Here is a 21,281-nt window from a genome sequence, read left to right as displayed (position 1 = left end):
ATTTAATTTTATGGTTCATCATATATTATATATTTCCCTCTTCCTATTTTTAATAAGGGTGAATTTGAATTTTTTTCAGTTTAATAGCTATTTAATGACTTAATTATCATTCTTTGGTTCCAATGAAGTATTTGAAAACGTCTTATAATGGAACATATATTGTCAAGTTTGCACAAGGCTACAATTTGTATGGGGATTATTTAATTTTTTTACTGTGTCTAATAAATCTAACTATTGTTTTTTGAACTATATTTTTGGGGTTCTTAAATATTTTTTTATTTAATGTTGACTATTTAAATCAATTTTATGAAAATCTTTTTAAGCTTCGTAATTTTTTTGGGCGTGGACTTTTTGTAGTTATGTAAGTTTTTATATATATATGTATATATATATGTTATGTAAAATAAAATAAAAACCATTTCCTTCCATTGATATCTCCGTGTTAAATTCAATTTTTATTTCTAGTATCAAATCCTTATTTCCAACAAACTGAAGAATATGCCAATACAGTCTAATTTCCAAACTTCAGTGCAGGCCCCACCATCCCAAGATTATGACTAGTGGTGGCTACTGGTTAATACAGAGGTAGGGAATGTCACCTGTTGAGAAATTTCAACCATTGATCCACAGTTTTAAATGCATATATAATCATCAATCCTCTTTAAAATGTGTGCTTATGAATTTCTAAGCGCGCATATATATAGTACAACCTTCTTCTCCTAACCACTTCATCGATCTAAGAAGCCATGAACCTATCCAACATGGCAAATCTTTGTTTTCATTTCCCCTTGCTCATGTTCTCCCTACTTTGTCTCAAGGTTTGTTTCACTTTATGCCACACCGATCTTACTATGAATGATGAATTGGCACTACTTGCTTTCAAGTTTTCTGTCAAGGACCCTTACAATCACTTGGCTAATTGGTCCAACTCTTCTTCCATTTGCAATTGGGTTGGGGTTATGTGTGATGCTCACCATGTGAGAGTAATGGCCTTGAATCTTGGTGAGATGGGTCTCAAGGGAACTTTGCCCTCAAAAATTGGGAATTTGTCTTTCCTAGTTGAACTTGACCTTCATAGTAATAACCTTTATGGTGAGTTGCCAAAGGAGTTGACCCAATTACACAAGCTGCAAATTCTCAATTTGAGCTACAATGAATTCAATGGAGGAATCCCAACTTGGATTGGAAGCTTATTTATGCTTCAACACTTCCATCTCCATAATAATAGTTTTGGAGGTTTTATTCCTAAAAGCATATCCAACTTGTCAAAGTTAGAGACTTTGGATTGGAATTATAACTTTATTGAAGGAGTTATTCCATCTGAGATTGGAAAACTTCAAAGTTTGAAGATTTTACGGATTGCAAGAAACAAGCTTTCAGGAAGAATACCCCTAACTATTTCTAACTTATCCTCACTTGAGTTATTGTCTTTGTCTTTCAACTCCTTAACAGGTATGTCTTAATAATTAATGTGTTCTTAGCATTTCTTTCATTTTCAATGATATAAATTAATTTTCTATTTGGAAATGATTTTGCTTAATTTTAATGTATATTTCTGCTTGATAATATGCCTTATTATCAAGTGCAATTAATCTTCTTGGACGTAAATTTTTCACTTATGTTGGTCAGAATAAATTTCATAAAATCAGCTTTGCAGATGTATCCTTCCCTATTCAAGTTAACTTCACCTGAGCAAATTAATATATTTGATAATTCTTTAATTGTTATTTTTAATTATATATTATTGGTGATAATAAAATGTTCTTACTTGAGAAAGATATATTGTCAAATGTTCTTTTAAATCCTTTAACTGCTAACAATTTTTTTACGTTACACATTTTACAGAGTTCCTTCTGTAGTTTATAAATTATTACTAATATGTTTTTTTATAACATTAAAAGCTTGCGTCAGGAATTTGCATATTGTTAGGACATGTCTCACGCATTCTTTATCAAGATACATCGATTTTCTTTTTTATTTTCCCCCCTATTGGGTTCAAGAGCTCTATCTTTTTTCTTTTTTTTTTTTCTTAGGCTTTCTTTTCAGTACAAATTCAAGAGTTATAACCTGTTTAGAATAACTTCAAAAGAAGCCATTCAAAAAATGCAGGAAAAACACAACAAAACAGTGCACTTTTTATTTTTATCTAATCATTTATGCACCATGACAAATGAGTGCAATTTCAAAATTTGTATATTTGTGCTAATGAATTGTTTTGTCCAATAATATTTGGTTGATAATTGATATTGAAAAGAGCTCAAATTAGCGGTTACATATAAAAGATTTTTGTTTGGTTTCAAGCTTTTATTATTTTCTGGTTTCTTTTAAATACAAATTCAATATTTATTATATCATAATCAAAATAACTTCAAAAAAAAGCATTCATAAAATTATATTTATTATTTATTTTTATTTTTCCATAATTGTCTTATACAAGAGAACTCATAATAATGTTGCATTTTCTTTATTATCATATCGTAGGAGATATTCCCAAAGCAATTGGTGCTCTCACAAACCTGAAAATACTATATCTAGGTGCTAACAAGTTGTCTGGCCAAATACCAAGGAATATTGGAAACTTGACAAAACTTCAACATCTACAACTGGGTGAAAATAACATAAAAGGTATACTTTCAACTAATCATAATGTGACACTTTTCATCAATTTTGTGTTAATTTTTATTATCCAAGGGTGTAGATGTGATGAGAAGAACAAAAGAAGAAAGGGGATTATAAGAGAATCCGAACCCCAGAATTATATAAAAAGTTAGTTTATAATTTTTAAAATTTGAAATTGATAATACTATTGTCATGTTTGTGGTCTTACCATTGTTTCCCCTTAAAAAGACTCTATTTCAGCCTCATAAATCTCAATGACATAATATATTTAGATTAAATATTTTAAATTATATCAAATTTTATAATTAAAATTTTGGTTAAATATTTGATTAAATATTTTAAAGTATATCACATTTTCACGTATCCAAACTATTTCACTCTTTCTGATTGTTTTCACTTAGTTAATTACAAGAATTTCAAGAGATTAAAAATTCAAAAAATCTATAATGTTAATATGTGAATAGAAAGAAAAATTTGGACGGTCTAACATCTTATCCAAAGTTGATTTTTCCAATTTTGTTACTTATCAACCGTAGTCAATTCTGCTCATTATTTCACATATAGGAATTAGCAAATAGGAGCGAAGGGAGGATCCACCGATGAATTAAAAAAAAAGGGTTCTATAAAAATCAGGGAAAATGAGGAAACATGTCTCAAGTGTCTTAATATATATGTACTTTCTTTGTTCTAAATTATAAGACACTTTTAGACAAAATCTTACATACCAATAAACCTCGTTAAATATACTTAATAATCTTATCCTTCTGAAATAAAATTATAAACTTTCAAAAATACCAATCATTTAATATATTTAAAATCAGGAAACATTTAATAAGTTGGTATAGGACCAACTTCTGATTGGAGTTGGCCTAATATTGTTTGAGTTGAGAGCATCTAGTTTTGAGTTTTACAATTATTGTTGTGTGTTCGTGAGCTTTACAGAATTATTAGAGTTGCAGTATGACATATATTGGGCTTTATATGAACAAGAATTAATCTTCACCAAAAGAACAAGCTCAAGCTATATCATATATATATGCCAATCACTGAAATAGATCAAACATATGATGCATATAAATTAACTAATTAAACTATTGATATTTTTAACAATAATTTACTAATTTTATGATTTCAGAGGAACGCTATTAGATAATTGGTAGTACATAATAATATAAAACTAAAACTGCAAATACATATAAAAAAAAACATATTAACTTTACAAAACTACGTACTTCAATAAAAAAATTGTAAATAAATATAAAAACAACTGACATTTTAATGATTTAGGAGTGACCATGATATAAATCCAACGAAGTTAATACTTTATTCGTATTTTTATATAATAGTATATATATATTATATACCATTTTCACCCATTTTTCATATAATAATTATTGTTAGCACTTGTAAATTTATTTATATATGTAATTTTTATCGAAAATGTTTTGTGATTATATATATTTAGAAAATTTTTCATATTATTTATGATTCATTTTTAGTGTAAAAATATTCATTTATCTTTAATTTTATTAATATTACTGAGCCACGCTGTAATTTTAAAAATATACACCTTAATTTTAATTTTAACTATGTAGAAAATAGTTCATCAAAAATTCTAAGATACTTTTATTGATTAAGAAGGCAGCATAACCATTTTTTACTGGAAACTTGACAAAACTTCATGTGCTTAGACCTTAGTAAAACTAAGTTTTGACTTAAAATTGTTCAAACAATTAGTGCTGAATATGTTACTTATAATTTTGCATGTGTTAGGGTTTTGACTGATTGTATCCTTATTCGCGGCTTAGATGTAATTCTTTCAATATCTTACTCTCTTAATATATGGTATTTTTGGTAATTGTTCACAGACTTGTATAAGATGTCATTTTAGAGTCTTAACCTTCATCTCATTCGTTTACTTACTTGTAGGTTCAAAGTATTTTGTGAAATTTTGGTTTTAAATTTAAATGATTATCTAAAAGTAACCATTAATTATTTTTCTTGTAAGTGACGGTGGTAAGGACATGTCTAAAGTGTAAAAATTTTTTCCCCTTAATTAATGCATAAGAGGAACTAGCAGCTTTGGATCTTGTAATTGTTTTTGCAGGTTTGTGGGCCGTATAGATTGATTAATGTGGCAGTATGTATCGGCATTTATATGAAACATAATTTTTGATGCAAAATACAAATAAGGAAGGAGAATTTCATTCAATTGCTATCTCATCATATATATAAATATACATGGGCCGGCAACTAGAAAAAGGGTCCACAAGTTAGATTTGGAAAAAATGATTCATCATATATGGACACTTGTAGGATTAAGCCATCTTTCTCAATACATATATCCGTGACCAATTTGAATTCTATATCGCTAAGTGTTAAATTTTTATTTTTTGTAGGTGATATACCAGAAGGTATTGGAAAACTGGATTTGCTTCAAGAGCTATATCTTTCTTTTAATAATTTACGAGGTAATTTTTCATCAAATCATGATATTCTAGCTACTATAGTTTTTTCACACTTCAGTTGTTTTCTTAGTATTACTGTGAACAACAACGCATTTTCTTTTCAAACTTTTTTTATTTATAAATTTGTGTTTGAGTGAAAATTTCTTTTTAACAATTCTTGAAACATAAAAATAATTCTTTAGTTTTGGTTGCCCAAATGTTTTTTTTTTCTTTTCTAATAATTTTAGAAATGCTGTTTAGGATGTTGTGTGAAGTATTTTGTTTTTTTGGAATAGATGAAGCTCCATTTGGAGCAATGAAAATGGATTTGCATGTATAGTCTAAATGTAGTTAATTAATATATTACAGTTAAAACGTATTTACAGAGTGACAATATTAATATCCACATCTATATTAAAATATGAAGTCTCCATCTACTGTTTAAAAAATAGAAAAATATAGAACTTCAATATCTACTGTTTTACCAAATTTAATTAAATGCTGTTGTTGTATATTGGTGACTTGGAGTATTGTGTAAAACTTTATTTCTTTATAATCATTTTGCATGCGATTAATTCTTTAGTTCATATTTCAATCTATGTAAAATGTCTTGAAAAGGTTCAGCACATGTGAAAAAACAATTTTTTTTTTCATATGTTTATTATGCATCATGGCAAAAAGTTCTAATAACTCTACAAATAAATTATTACGTTATGAAATCATGATTTACTTAATATTTGTGATATTTAAGTATTTTTAAACAAAATATATGTTCTTTGATTAATTCATTCCCGCCAAAAATATCCCTCACTGTCCATGTAGGATGACTATAATGTGAATTGCATCCGGACGATTTATAGTGCACTATCACTCTTAATGATGTGTTTTTATGTTGTCATGTACGGAGGAGATATTCCCAAAACAATTTGTGATCTTACGAGTACGAAAATAATGGCCTTAGATTTTAATTAATATTTTCTAGCTTTTTAAATAAATTTGTCAGCACCTTTATTAGAAACATTTGTTTTTTCTTTTGTCCTTCTACATTTGGATTTTTTAATCATATCCCAAGCAATAATGCTAAGGAAATGTGTGATCTGATAAATTTAAAAATATGAACCCAGTCACAGCAGTGCTCATGGTTTTCTTTGTCTTGCTTTTCTACCTGTTGGAGTTTTGGTGCTCTTGAAAGCAATATGGAAACCATTATGTACATTTATATCTTCATTATCTTTGATCTTTATCCTTTAGATCCCTACTACATATTCAGATTTGTGGTTCACATGCACAATAATTGTGTTGTGAAATTTGCTACACTTTGATGCCCATCAAATAGAGAAGTGTTACTCTGTTTGCCTTTGGTTTTTGGGCAATAAAACAGAGGTAAGAAAATAATATTATTCTTAATTCTATAAAGACTTGCCCTTCCAACCCCATGCGTGCTCTTTTCTTTTGAGTCTCTTGATAGCTTTTTAATTTTCTTCTTTATTTGGCACTTATTTTGATGAATGTTTTTTCTTTTAATTCTCTTCATAGAGAGATTAGAGCTATTGAACTAATCGATTATGAGTTGTTTTGTCTTTGTTCTTGTAAACAATTCCCTTTTTGTTTTCCATATCATCACTTTTTTTTAATACCAGACTTCTCTTTCCCTCATTGCTTGTTTAGAATGCTAAATTTTGGGGCAAATCAAAGAAGAATTGTGTGATAATGTTGAATATATAATTTTTTTTATAAAGGTTGTCTGAAGTTAAATTTTTTTGTTGACTTGTAGAATCTTTTTGTTTGCTTCAAACATTGTTATAATTTTAACTTGGACTCCTTAAAATGACTCTTAGCCTATGCCCTACAAACAAGTTAATTATTCAACTTGTTTATTAAATTTATGATTCTGATTTGTTTTATGGTAGATTTAAATTTAAATATGCGAATTTGATGATAGTTATGTTTTACATAAATATTATATAGACCCTCATTAGAATTTCATATTGGAGAGATAATATTGAAAACGTGTTTACACACACACACACATATTAATGTTGAAGTCTGTTAGTGTCACCATCTTGAGAAATTCCATTAATCTAAAATAGAGTATGTGATTTAAAAAAATTAATATGTGAATTTCAATGCTGATTTTGGTTGACAATGAAGGATTTCTGTATATAAAAAGAAATAATCAAAATTTAAATATACATATGACATATATATTTTGATTATGAAATACATCTCTAACTGCCATTGTACTGGGAAAATTATTTCAGTCTTTTCATATATTATTTTCAGTTTAATATACATAGCCTCTACCTTTCATTTGCCAACACTACGTACTGCACGGAGCAAAAGTTGTTATAATTTTATTTGAAACTTGGGCTCCAAGAATGTTTGTTTTAACATTTTCTCTTTTTATTTTTTAACTTTCTTTTACATAAACTTATTTTAGTTAAAATATTAAATTCATTATTAGAAAAGGCCAATATTGAGGGCAAATTTATTAATAGGAGAGCCAAAAAAGGGTCTCAAATTAGCTTTATACTTTCTTTACAATATCCTAATTCTAAAATTAAAGAATAAGTTATTAATAATTTACATTGGAATATTAGAATATTGAGTGACTAGTGTTAACCATTTAGTTGTTGATGACCCTAAAATTTATATAAAAGGCACCACACTTCAATAGAAGTTAGGAAGGTTGATTCCTTTCTCAAGAGGGAGGTTACCTTGGTCCTCACCTTATTGTTTCACCTCAAAGTGGTTTTGAAGTTTGGTGTAAATCCTTCAAGTGAGGGATTATCATCACTACAAAAAAGGAAAAAAAAAACAAGGAAAGACTTTTGGTGGCAACAAAAAATTGCCACCAAAATTTCAAAAGTTGCCTCTAAAAACCTTTAGTGGTGACTCTTCACTACCAAAGGGTCGCTATCAAAAGTTTGGTTACCAATAATTTTTGATGACAACAAGCATAATTGCCACCAAAAGTATACCTTTAGCACCGCCAAAAGTTTTTCGTCACTAAAGGTATAATTTTGGTGGTGATTATGTTTGTTGCAAAAAACTATTAGCGACTAACCTTTTGGTGATGGCCCTTTGATAGTGAAAAATCACCACCAAAAACCTTTAGTGGAGACAAAAGTCATTAAAAAAAAAAAAAGGCATCTCATGCCACATCAATGCCTCCTCATGCCAAATCAATTGACACCTTATGCTACATCACTTGCCACATGTGCACCTCCTCATGCCACAGCACATGCTGTGTCACCCCGCCATGTATGCACCACATTATGCTACATTCCTTGATAAATTGTGCCACATTAGGCCACATCATCACCACATGTCATGTCACATATTCATTGTGAAATATGCTTAAGCTACGATTTGAGTACTTGACATCCACCTCTTAAGCATTAAGTCCTCCTTTTTTGCTAGTTGAACTGAAATGTACCTGCAGTTATTATATGCAAAAATAAATATATATCATTTAACTACATACACACATATCAAAAAATATATTATTAAAATATATATATATATATGTTTTATTTTATTTTCATTTATTAATATGTTAAAATAATTTCTATGAATGTATATATTATATTTTGAATAAAATATTATTTTTTTAGGAAAATGAACTTACAATAAAATAATTTTTAAATATTAAATAATTTTCTTATAAACAATTTTAACAATTTTTAAATTTCATTTTAAATTTTAAATAAAAATAATTACGTATATAATTTATTCATAAGTATGTCTAATATTAGTTTATGTTAAATATCTTCTACTTTTTTTCCATATTTTTCACAAAAATTAAAAAATAAATTATTTAACTTTTATCTTCTCTCAAGTTAAAATGCTTCCCCTTGTTTTATCAAAAAAATTTATCTACAATTTTTCAATTATCTTAAAAAATTTTAATAAAAATTATTTTAATCATATAAATTTGGTAATAGTCATTTTGAACAATTATTCTTTATTATCCTCAAGATAGGAAATGGGTGGACATGTGATAAACTAAAAGTAGATCCTCAACAAAAAAATCCAAATTAAAATCTAAGTGGCTATTTCATAATCAAAATGAAAGGAATCTTGGCTTGACTTAATCTAAATTAGTTTGGACTTCTACTAAATTCTCTTTAATAGAGTCAATCTAAAGATAATAGGGAATACTTTCCAATAACTTTAGAATTTAAAATAAATAAATTTTAATAAGTTTATACATAATTTCATCTATAATTCAAAAAACCTTCAAGTACTCTCCACCTATTTCATTTGTTTCTTATTTTAAATGAGCATCAAATATGGAGTGTCTTATTTAAATAATTATGTGATAATGAAAAGTAGAGTTCAGCAAATGGAGTAGACATCATGTGTAGACCAAGTCAAGTATCAAGTGCATAATGTGTCAAGTAGTCTATCATGCCATTTGAATTTTACAGCATCTATACAACCTTAACATTCTAATGCTATTTATGTGTGTGTGTATATGTATATATATAAGTAAGTAAGTATTTATATATAATGTTAACATTCTAATATTATTTATTTCTTATTTTATATTTAAATACCTTTAGTAGTAACAAATTTTTCTGCTAAAAGTAATTATGTAACTTAATGTTTATAAAAATATTTTTTAAAATTTTTTATTTTTTAATTATTTTTATGAAAAAAATTTTAGTGGTGACAAACTGTAGCTATGAAAAGTAATTAAATAAATTATTTTTAATTTTTTAATTATTTTTATGAAAATTTTTTTGGCGGCGACTATTTTCACCACTAAAAGTAATTACATAAATTATTTTTAATTTTTTATATATTTTTATTCAAAATAAAAGTCAATGCTAAAAATATACTTTGAAGGTCTACTTTCAGTGACAACTTCTAATTGTCGTCACTAAAAGTAGACCTTTGAGTTGCTGCAAAAGTCTTTTTTTTTTTTTTTAGTGCTTGTTTGATTTTTCAATCATAATCTTCTTCATTTTCTTCTCTTTGTTAAACCACTATTCTCTCTATTCAATTCTTTACTAGTCTTAACAATTTCAAAAGCTATTTTATAATCATAATTATATGTTTATTTGATAAATATAAACAGTTTTCAATTTTTAATTAAATCTTCTTTTATTAATTTCCTTATTCATTATATTGGTTTAAACCCTTTACCTCTAGCTACTCATACTCCACCTATCCTTACCAGTTACCATTTAAGCTAACTTTAGGTTTTTCACCGATGCATATTAGTTTTAAAACCTTTATAAATTAAATTTTTTTGAATAAATTTATATTTTTTACAGAAATTTAAATTAGATGTTGGCTAGTTTGTTGCATTAAATTTAATAGTCACACCATCCAAAGCTAAATAATATGGCTTTCCAAAATAATTTATATTCACCAAAATTATTTTTATCAGAAAAAATTTACCATAAAAATATTTGCAGATCAATTCAACCACTTAAAAAATGCTAGAATAATTGTTTGAATGAATTACATAGGATATAGAGGTAAAAAGTTTTATGCATTCCTTCAAACAGCCCAAAAAAAAAAGAGCCAAATTTTAAAACATTTCCACTTTCCTTCAAGATTTACATCTTGATTAAAATAATTTACAAGGTAATTTTTCTTCAATTTATAATGTTCTAGCTATAGTTGATTGTTTTTTATATTTAATCCTCATTATTGGTATGAAAAACAATGTATTTTCTGTTCCTATTTTCCTTTTGTTTATAAATTTGTCTGCGTTAAATTTTCTTTTCCCACAAATCTTTATGCATAAAAATAAGTATTTAGTTATTTTTAATTTTAGGGATGCTAGTTAGGAGGTCTTGTGGAACATTGTGTTTGTTTGGAACAGAGAAAGAAAGCTCCACTTGGAGCCAGAAAAAAAGGATTTGCTACCAAATTTTATTCTTTAATACCATGAATAACATTGTCTTTCTGGTCAAAATACAATTAATTAATATTAGAGTTGAAATGTACTTATTGGGTGATAGTATTAAATATCAACATCAATATTAAAATATGAGGTCTCCAACTCACTTGTTCCCTTTAAATGGTAAATGAATATTAAAAAATGGAAAATATAGAACTTTATTCCCTATAATTTTACCAATTTTAATGTTGATATAGCAATAAGTGCTATAATCATATATTAGTGCCGTGCATAAATTTTGTTTCAAATTTTGTTTCTATATAATCATTTTGTGTGAGATGAATTCTGGAGTTCACATTCATTCTATATACATTTATTGAAGAGTCGACGCAAGTGTGGAGTGTTACAGCCGCACGTTTTTTTTTTTTTCACAAAGTTTAATGAAAATCATCACAATCAATTTTCTGATAACTAATCTACTAGATATTACATTATGAATTCATGATCTTAGTTATTGCTAATTTTAATGATGTTGGTGGTTGGGATGTCTTCTCTTTTGAAGTATTTAAGTTCATTTTTCTTCAAATTATGATGTTCTAAGTAGAAATTTTTTTTATTTAGATTATTTTCTTATAATTACTATGAACAAGATGCAATTTATTTTTCATTTTCACCTTTAATTTTATAAAAGTTTGTGTATTCATGAATTTCTTATTTCAATAATTCTTTATGCATAAAAATAACGCTTTAGTTATTTTCTATTTCTAGTGATGCTAGCTAGGGCACACCTCTTCTTATTTGGGGAACCAATTTTTTGGAAGAATTTTTCATGAAAAAATATATGTTTTGGTTTATTTATAGATTCATTTTCTTTGCTACAAACATCTTTATAATTTTAACTTGGACTCCTTAAAATGAGTCTAAGCCAATGCCCTATAAGTTAATTCTTCAACTTGTTTACTAATTTATGATTTTGATTTGTTTTATGTAGATGTAAATTTATATAGGTGAATTTGTTGAAAATTATGCTTTACATAATTATTATATAGACCGTCCTTAGAAATTCATATTGGAGATAATATCCGAAATGCGCTTACACACACACACACACATTTCATATTAATGTTGAAGTACTATAAGCGTCCCGTCATTATCATATATCATACTTGTTTAATCGAGTTAAAAATGGTTTTTTTTTTTTTTGGCAAGACGTAAAAGCAAGTTTAAGTGGACTACTTAACTCCATAGTCTTTTGTTTGCCAAATAATGAATAATACCACATTGAAAAACTCCTTTTATATAAAATTGAATATGTGATTTGACCCCAAAAAAATTAAATACGTGAATTTCAATGCCTATCTTCCTTGACAATGTAGGATTTATATATTCCAAAATCCAATAATCAAAATCTATAAATACAAGTGATATATATGCTGACTATGCAATTAGTTATTATATATAAAATGAGTTACCTTTGAATATTACCACTTTGATCGTAATTGTGCTAATAAAATTATTGTGGTCTATTAGCTTTAATTGCCATTTGCACGGAACAAAAATTGTTAAGATATAATTTATTTGAAACAACATTATAACAAATTTGCAACTTCATATTTGGGGTCCATGAGCATTATAAGCTTTTCTCTTTCTTATTTTGAAACGTCAACTTTTTTAGTTAAAATATTTAATTCAATATGGGCAAATGCCAATATCGGGGTGAACTAATGAGAGATCCAAGGGTAGCAAATTGGCTTTTATACTTCGTGTACGTTATCCTAATTCTGAAATTAAGGAAGAATAAGTTATCAATAGTTTCATTAGCTACATTATCATTTTCCTTCCCTCTTTTGTTTCCAACTTCAAGGCTGGATTTTGATGGATTACACTATATATAACATTGTAGGAGGTATTCCTGAGCAGATTGGTAATCTTAAAAGTCTGAAACTTCTATATTTAGGACGTAATCAGTTTTCTGGCCAAATATCATCTACTATCTTTAACATATCTGAGCTGCAAGAGATTGATTTAAGTTGGAATAATTTGTTGGGAGGCATTCCTTCAAATATATGTCATGGCCTTCCAAATTTACAAGCTTTGCATCTTCAAGCCAACAAATTATTTGGAGCTATACCATCTGGTTGGACACAATGCAAGCAGCTCAAAGAGTTAACATTAGAACTCAACTTATTCACAGGTATGTACTGCCCACATGCCAAATCTCTAAATTCAATCTTACCAAATATATTTTGATTGCACTTTTATGTATTGGACATTGGTGTTGATCAAAACCATTCAACAACTTGGACTTCCTTAATTTTCATTTAAACAAAAATCCTTATCAACAAATTAAGTTTTATATTTATAAATATAAACAACAACTCAGGGGCCCATGTCAAACATATTTTGGAAAGAAATATAAGGTAAATAAAAATTGGGTATTATTTTTTATTAAATATAAATTCTGCTTTTTCTTATAATGGCTTTTGTCGGGCTTCACAACCTACCACCTCGTTTTCATGTTCCACTCTCCCTCATATATATATATATATATATATGAGAAAGTAAGACCCTATTGGATCGACTTCAACATACTAACGTTGTGCTTCAGAGTTTGGTATTTATATGCATTAATGTTTCTAAAATTGCAATCAAACTCTAATATGCCAAATAAAGGTCAAGCATCCAGATCCCAAAACTATAGTTTAGTAATTGACTATAGTTTTGATAATGGGAGGGAACATGTTAGCGATTTGGTTATTCTTTCTGCCTTATTGCATCTGGGTCATCATTTAGAGTTTGAAAAGTATCTCAATTGTAGGTATGTTTTGACAGTTCGATAGATTATATATAATTGCTACTATTAATTTTTCAATTTTTATTTTCATTTTACTCTTTGGTACAAAATATTTACTTTATTTTGTGAAGACAACTTTTAGAAGAGTATTTTGATTTGTTGTCTTTACACAAATTTCTTATATTTTAAGGGAGTGTATCCGGGGAAAAGTTTCAAGTGCATCTATATTCTTTTTTTTTTGGCTATTTGTTTAAGATTAAAAAATAAGTAATTTTTAGATAGTTTAATATTTATAAAAATGGATTTATCTTTAAAATATTTTATAAAAATAATTTATTATTTTATTACAATAATAAAAATGATAGTTATTTATCTGTTTTTAGATTTTATGATATCTTTATGGATCTATATTTGTAAAAAAATTTGTCGTTTAGTTTTTTTTAAAATTTTATAATATCTCCATGTATGTCCACATTTTTATGTCATTCAGTCTCAACTATTGGATCATATCATTTTAAGAAGCTATTCAAAGTAACGTTTTAAAATAATTAGAAATATACTTTTTTTTTCAGATTGTAATTATTTTAAAAATTTCAAATAAACATAATAAAATTTCACAAAATAGATTATTTCAAAAAATAAGTTATTTTTAAGAAAGAAAAGTTTAAGAGCCCATTTGTCTCATTTTTTTAATGAAAAATAAACTTATTTTCTGGAAAAAGAGAGTCTATTTTGTTACTTTTTCTGATATTTGTTTAAAATTTTAAAAGTAATTAGAATATGAAAAAATCAGAGTTATGATTATTTCAAGAAACCATTTTGAATATCTTCTGAAAATAATCTGTTATTGTAGAAGAGAGAGAATGTTTTAACAACGCAGGATATGCAAAGATATCATAAAATTTTAAAACAATTAATAATAAATTATTTTTATAAAAAATTATAAAATTTAAAACTAATAATCACTATTTTATTATTATAACCAAATATAAAATAATTTTTGCTTTTTATATAATCTCTAAACTATCTAAAAATCACTTATATTTAATCTTAAAGAAATGGCCCTAAATAAATTGACCTTTTATAAAATCTCTAAACTATTTAAAAATCATTTTTTTAATCTTAAACAAATGGGACCCAAATAAATTTGCATTTAATGTTATTTTGTTTGCAAAACAGCTCCATATCTTCTAAATAAAATGGGTTCAACGAAGTGATAACTAAGTGGTTGGGGTTGTTGTAATTTAAACAAATGGTTAGAGGTTCAAATCTCAACTCTTGTGTGTATAGCAATTTAATTATGAGAGGTTTGCTTTTTATTCTCAGTACCTTCGGAGAGATAGTCTTGCCATTGGCGAAGCCTTCTCTTTTGAGTTATAAAAATTAAAAAAGAAATAAAGAGAGAGAAAGAGTGGAGGAGAGACACTTTTTATTTTTATTTTTATGTAAATGAAATTCATTTTATGACTAATCAATTATATTATATTATATTCATAAAAAAAAAAATAAATGGCCTTTGAAAAACTTGTTTTAAGAAAAATAAGAAATTAAATAAGCAAAAGCTCAATACCCTATGCGTTTTACTACCCACTTCAAGTGATTTTTATATGCATCATTTTAAATAAATATATTAAGTTTTTTAGTTTCATTTTCATTTTTTCATTTGTGTTATTTTACTCTATTGTTGGAGATATTCCTAAAAAAATCTGCCGAGATCATGGAAATTTTAAAATTATGATCTTAGATACTAAAAATTGTGATGCCATGTTAAGTTGTCCTAGGGTGAGCTCCATGCTTGTTAGATTTATCATATTAAGTATGTTCAAGGATAGTATACTTTACCAAAATAGTTTAAGCCATTTGATTAAATACTTCCTTAGCTTTATATATCGTGATCTATTTTCTAATCTTTAAATGTGAGATTTCTTTTTACACTTTAATATTCTCTCTACTTTTTTTCTCTCTCTCTTTTTTTTTTATTTTTTTTTCTTGCTTGGGCTTGTACTTTTCTTTAGTCTTAGAGGCCTCAGGTCTATTCAATTTCTTCTCCTTTTCTTCTTTTCTCTCTTTTCTTTTCTTTTTTTTTTAAATATCTTGTATTTTTTTTTCATCTTTCATTTCTTTCACTTCTTTTCCTTTTTTTTTCCCTTTCATTTTTCCCCCAATCGAATGGCTTACGATACCATGTTAGATTTATTTATCATATTAAGTATGCTCAAGTATAGTATACTCTACCAAAATAACTTAAGCCATTTGGTTAAATACTTCCTAAGCTTTATATATCATGAATTATTTTTTAATCTTTAGATGTGAGATTTTTTTTTACATTCTAACAATGCTGTGATCTTTCCCACTTCCACATCTACATTAAACACTTGATTAGTTTAGCTAACAACTAGTTCTTATTGTCACACAATGTACCTCATCGTCATCATGGAGTATTACTTTTGACACCATATGCCATATCGTAACAGAACATTTGGCTGTTGGAGTTGGGCCGAGACAAAAAGCCCAATGAGAATTATTTTTCTAAAAATTATTTGTATATTCTAGAATCATTCCATTAGTTGAAATATGATAAAATTGGAGTCTTTGGATTTCTAACAAGGTTAACAATGTAATAACCTATTTTAAAGTAAGTCAAAAGGTTGGAAATATTTTATATAGGAATATGTGGAAGTATGTTATTATTATTGCACTACAGGCTATCATAATAAATTTATATTTGTGAGTAAAAAGCTTTTTCAAATAATGTCTTTTGCATTGGATTAATTCTTCAACTGTTATGTTGTTGATAACTAGTGGTAACTAGAATATGTTACAAGTAGCTATTTACTTTAGAAAGCCAGCTTTACCGGGGGAGATCTAAGAAAGAGCAATCATGCAGTAACGATGTTGAATGCAATATCAATCAAAGTTGGAGCGTGCTTAAAAATAATTAGACAATCTGTGTTTTAACTAATGAGTCCCTTATATCTATAAATGTCAATCTTCTTTCAGGCCATATACCCAAAAGCATCAGGAATTTGACTATGCTTCAATTGCTAAATCTGTATTCCAATAACTTGGAAGGTATTCATCCAACAACTCATAGCATTGTCATGTTTATTTTATCTGTTGCTAAATTACAAGAAATATTCCTAATAAAATTGGTAATCTTACAAACCTAAAAATTCTTAGATATGTTTTAACAATTTAATAAATTATATATAATTCCATTTTTTTATTTTTTACTTGTTTGTTGCCACATTGCAAAGATATTTCATGACAGATTGTGATAGTTGAAATTGAAAATTTAAACTTATTAAATATAATAAGTTTTCTCAATCTTAACCATTAAATGGTGCAGTGGATGCACATTTGAGACAACAAAATCTTGAGAATATGATTGAATTAATTTTTATATTTAGATTAAAATGTTCAACTTTTTGAATGATACGAATAAATAAAAATTTCTTATCATTGTTTCTAACAGAATTATTTTTTAAAAAATTGAATTATATTTATAAAATTAATTTAAAGGATATATGTAAAAGATAAATATCCACCTTGTTAATATATATGAACAGAAAGGCAAAATCTAGTTAAAAAAATACCTCTGCAAGCTAACATATAAAGGATTATCAACAATCATACATCTCATTAATTTGACATTTGTCTTATCCACTATTTTTAGTATTCACTTTAGATAACTTTACTAAAACTAATCTTTTTTTAATACAGGTTTAATACCTATGGAAATAGGCAATCTTCATAAGCTTGAATTCTTAGAATTGTCATCTAACAAGTTGAGCGGTTCTATACCATTGACCATTTTTAACATTTCAACTTTGAAATTCTTAAACCTTGAAAGCAATTTTATATCTGGCAATCTTCCATCAAAATTTGGGAATCTCACTAGTTTCTTTGAACTATCCTTGGGAGAAAACATATTGAGAGGATCAATTCCAAAAGCAATTGGTACCTTATTAGATCTTCAATATTTGAATCTTGAAGGCAATGAGCTACATGGCCTAATCATTGATGAGATTTGTTATATCACAAAGCTTGCCTATTTATCTTTAAGTAGAAACAAGTTTTCTGGAGGAATACCCCCTTGTTTAGCAAATGTTACCTCTTTACGAGACCTTTACTTAGACTCTAATAAGTTAATTTCAAAAATACCTCCTTCATTTTGGAATTTGAAGGATATATTGAGAGTAAACTTATCTTCCAATATTTTAGGTGGAAATGTATCATTGAAGATTGGAAACTTGAATGCTCTTGTGTTACTAGATTTGTCAAGAAATCATATTTCAGGCATTATTCCAGCAACTTTGGGTGGCTTGAAGAATTTGCAAGATCTTTCCCTAGCACATAACAATTTGCAAGGAAATATTCCTAAATCATTCGGAAATATGTTGAGCTTAATAAAATTGGACCTTTCTGATAATAATTTATCTGGGAAGATTCCTAAATCTTTGGAGTTACTTATTTATCTTAAGTATGTTAATCTCTCCTATAACAAACTCCAAGGAGAGATTCCAAGTAGAGGAGTTTTTAAAAATTTGACTCCTGAATCTTTTATGATGAATCAAGCTCTTTGTGGCAAGCCGCAACTCCAAGTGCCTCCCTGCAAAAAAGAAACAAGAAAAGGATCAATGACAATATTGCTTTTATTGAGATGCATATTACCCATAGTTGTATCAATAATTTTGGTTGTCTTAGGCATTATGCTTTTAAGACATAAACAACAACAAAATTCAAGGGGTCTAGTTGAAAGGGAACTATCAACTTTAGGAGTGCCGAGAAGAATTTCTTATTTTGAAATCCAAGAAGCAACCAATAGATTTGATGAGAGTAGCATACTTGGAAGGGGTAGTTATGGTTCTGTGTTTAAAGGAACGCTTTCCAATGGAATGATCGTTGCAGTTAAGATCTTCAATTGTGATTCACAAGTAATGTTAAGGAGCTTTGAAAAGGAATGTGACATATTATGTAATGCACGCCATCGCAATTTGGTGAAGGTTATAAGCTGTTGTTCGAATGTTGATTTCAAATCTTTGGTAATGGAGTTCATGCCCAATGGGAGTCTGGAAAGATGGTTATATTCTTACAACTATTTTTTAGATTTTCTTCAAAGGTTGAATATAATGATAAATGTTGCAACTGCTTTAGAATATCTCCATCATGGCTTGTTAACACCAATTGTTCATTGTGATTTAAAGCCAAGCAACATTTTATTGGATGATGAAATGGTTGCTCATGTGAGTGACTTTGGAATTTCTAAACTTTTAGATAAAGAGGAATCTAAGATATTCACAGAGACAATACCTACTATTGGCTATGTGGCACCTGGTAATTATTCTAAGCATAGTGTCTCACTTTCTTCTTCTTCTTTTACATTCTAACAATATATATCTTTAACATATTATATTCATAAAAGCTTATTATATTTATTGTTAGTAATTATTTAGATTAACAATATTATATAAAATTAATGCATGAACAATTAATTAATATTTTTGGTAAATACTATATGACTTCTTAAAACACATTAATGATATTGATTTGATTTGATTATTAAATGTGTCTTTTAATTGATGAACTACAATTTATCAAAGTTATCGATGCATCAAACTTGGTCCCTTAGAAATGTTCTTGGATATTTCCTTCTCACTTGTTCATGAGATAGGGACTTGTATTCAAATAGAAAATGGAAGAGCTATTTTATGACTTTTGCAGTCCTTGAACTTAGCTTAATTTGATCTTTTTATATGTACATAAAATTCTCAAGCTAATTAATATTATAACTTTAAGATGAATGTGTACTTTAAAATGTGCACACATGTATTCTATGATATGGGGGCAAGGGTGTGTGTGTATCTTTGTTTCTTCCACATAAAAATTCATTTGCATATGATCATAACATTTTCCTATCAATGTTAAGGGTTAATAAAATATACATTTAAAAAATTCAAAGACTATGACTAGGCAACACAACATAACCTATTTCTAAATTCTTATTTAGTCATTAGTTATATTTTATTACATGAATTCAATTATATGCAGAGTATGGATCTTCTGGAGTTGTTTCAACAAAAATAGATGTGTATAGCTATGGAATCATGCTATTAGAGGTGTTTACAAGAAAAAGGCCAACAGAAGATATGTTTGTGTCAGGATTGAGGTTAAAGAGTTGGGTAAGTGAGTCAATGCCTCATGCAATAATTCAAGTCATGGATTCCAATTTATTGCAAGGAGATGAACATCATATAAATAATATATTGACATCTACATCCTCTATTCTTGAATTGGCCTTGAATTGTTGCACTGATCTTCCAAAAGCACGTGGCAATATGATTGATGTTGTAGTATCATTGAACAAGATCAAAGGGATGTTTTTGCATAGGCAACAGCATCACGTTTAGATTATCATTGATTTTCTTACAATTTGTGGCGTTAATTGTTCTCCCTTTTTTCATTTTATACTTTCAGAATATGTTAGACTTATTGTTTGTTATATATATATGCATTTATTTTTATCCAAACATAAAAGTATAAAGCATCCAACTACTTTACCTCAGTCCTTTCTACTTTCTATAAACATTCTATATAGTCTCTCAAATTTCTTCTTCCCTTAACTTTTTTTATCACGCCTTGAAATCTAGGGTGTAACACTTGCCCCAGGTGTTATCTAGAAATACACCACAATTAAGCAACAAAGTGTCGTTAAGGAAATTTATCCAAAAAATAATTTATAAGGCAAACTATTTTAATCACTAAACAAATACACCATAGCAAAATACATATTTAAAACCTTTTAGAAAAGTCTAAAGGTTCTACATATAATGCATAGAAGCATGCCAAGCGAAACCAGGATAAAAAGTTGCTATCATAATAGCATAAATTTTCCTAACATGATAGCCCTTTTAGGCAAACTTTTAAGAGGCACCGTTTCGCTATCCAATCTTTGATCAAAGTGTTTCAAAATCCCACATGTCACTTTTAATGTATATTACTTGTGCACCAAATTTCAAAAAAATCTAACAGTCATATTAAAACTTATGCACATTGCAACTTCAACAACTATCATTGTTATGACATCATTAAATTACTATCACTATAGCACCTTTGAACTAAATTTTGAAGTGCATCATTTCTCTGTTTGATATCCGATTGAGGTGATTTTAAAGCCCAAATGAATCTTATAAAAATTTTTACTTGTAACTCAAATTTTAGGAAAATTCAACTGTTAGCTTGAAATTTTGTAATAACCCTGACTAAATTTAAATAAATAAATAATATATAAGTTAACTTGCTCAAAGTGTGTTTATATTAGTTCTTGGGATAAATATTACAAGTTAAAGACTTGGTCTAGTGGCAGCTGAACAAGTCTTCATACATCAGGTCCCTAGTTCGAACCCAGAAGAGTACAAAAGAAGAGTTAAATTTTTTTCCTTTTCTGGTCTTGCAAAATTACCAAATTGCCCTTAGTTCCATCAGACTTTTTCTTAAACTCTTTCATTCTTCTTTCTCGATGAATCTAAAGTAGAGAGAGAGATCTAAGGAGCACCGATAT

The 21,281-nt window shown here is 27.5% G+C and overlaps 1 protein-coding gene across 4 annotated transcripts; it reads left to right on the top strand.

Moving 5' to 3' along the window:
* Positions 1-735: 735 nt before the first annotated feature.
* On the top strand, positions 736-20,217 carry LOC129313006 (receptor kinase-like protein Xa21). Of its 4 annotated transcripts, none has more exons than XM_054955820.1 (7): positions 736-1,452; positions 2,482-2,625; positions 5,019-5,090; positions 12,977-13,120; positions 16,721-16,792; positions 17,444-19,057; positions 19,772-20,217. In XM_054955820.1, exons 1-7 carry the CDS (start codon positions 747-749, stop codon positions 20,128-20,130), a joined length of 3,111 nt encoding a protein of 1,036 aa, XP_054811795.1. In that variant the 5' UTR covers positions 736-746; the 3' UTR covers positions 20,131-20,217. The 4 variants fall into 4 exon arrangements, with proteins under 4 accessions (XP_054811795.1, XP_054811797.1, XP_054811796.1 ...); XM_054955822.1 differs by having other exon boundaries at positions 12,830-13,120; positions 18,020-19,057; XM_054955821.1 differs by having other exon boundaries at positions 12,830-13,120; positions 17,945-19,057.
* Positions 20,218-21,281: the final 1,064 nt, after the last annotated feature.

The sequence above is a fragment of the Prosopis cineraria genome, unplaced genomic scaffold (genome assembly GCF_029017545.1).
Source record: "Prosopis cineraria cultivar Desert tree isolate PC_DT_omini unplaced genomic scaffold, ASM2901754v1 PC6, whole genome shotgun sequence".
Taxonomy (NCBI): Eukaryota; Viridiplantae; Streptophyta; class Magnoliopsida; order Fabales; family Fabaceae; genus Prosopis; species Prosopis cineraria.
The sequence above is the reverse complement of the archived record's forward strand: the minus strand, read 5'-3'. Positions and strand labels throughout refer to the sequence as shown.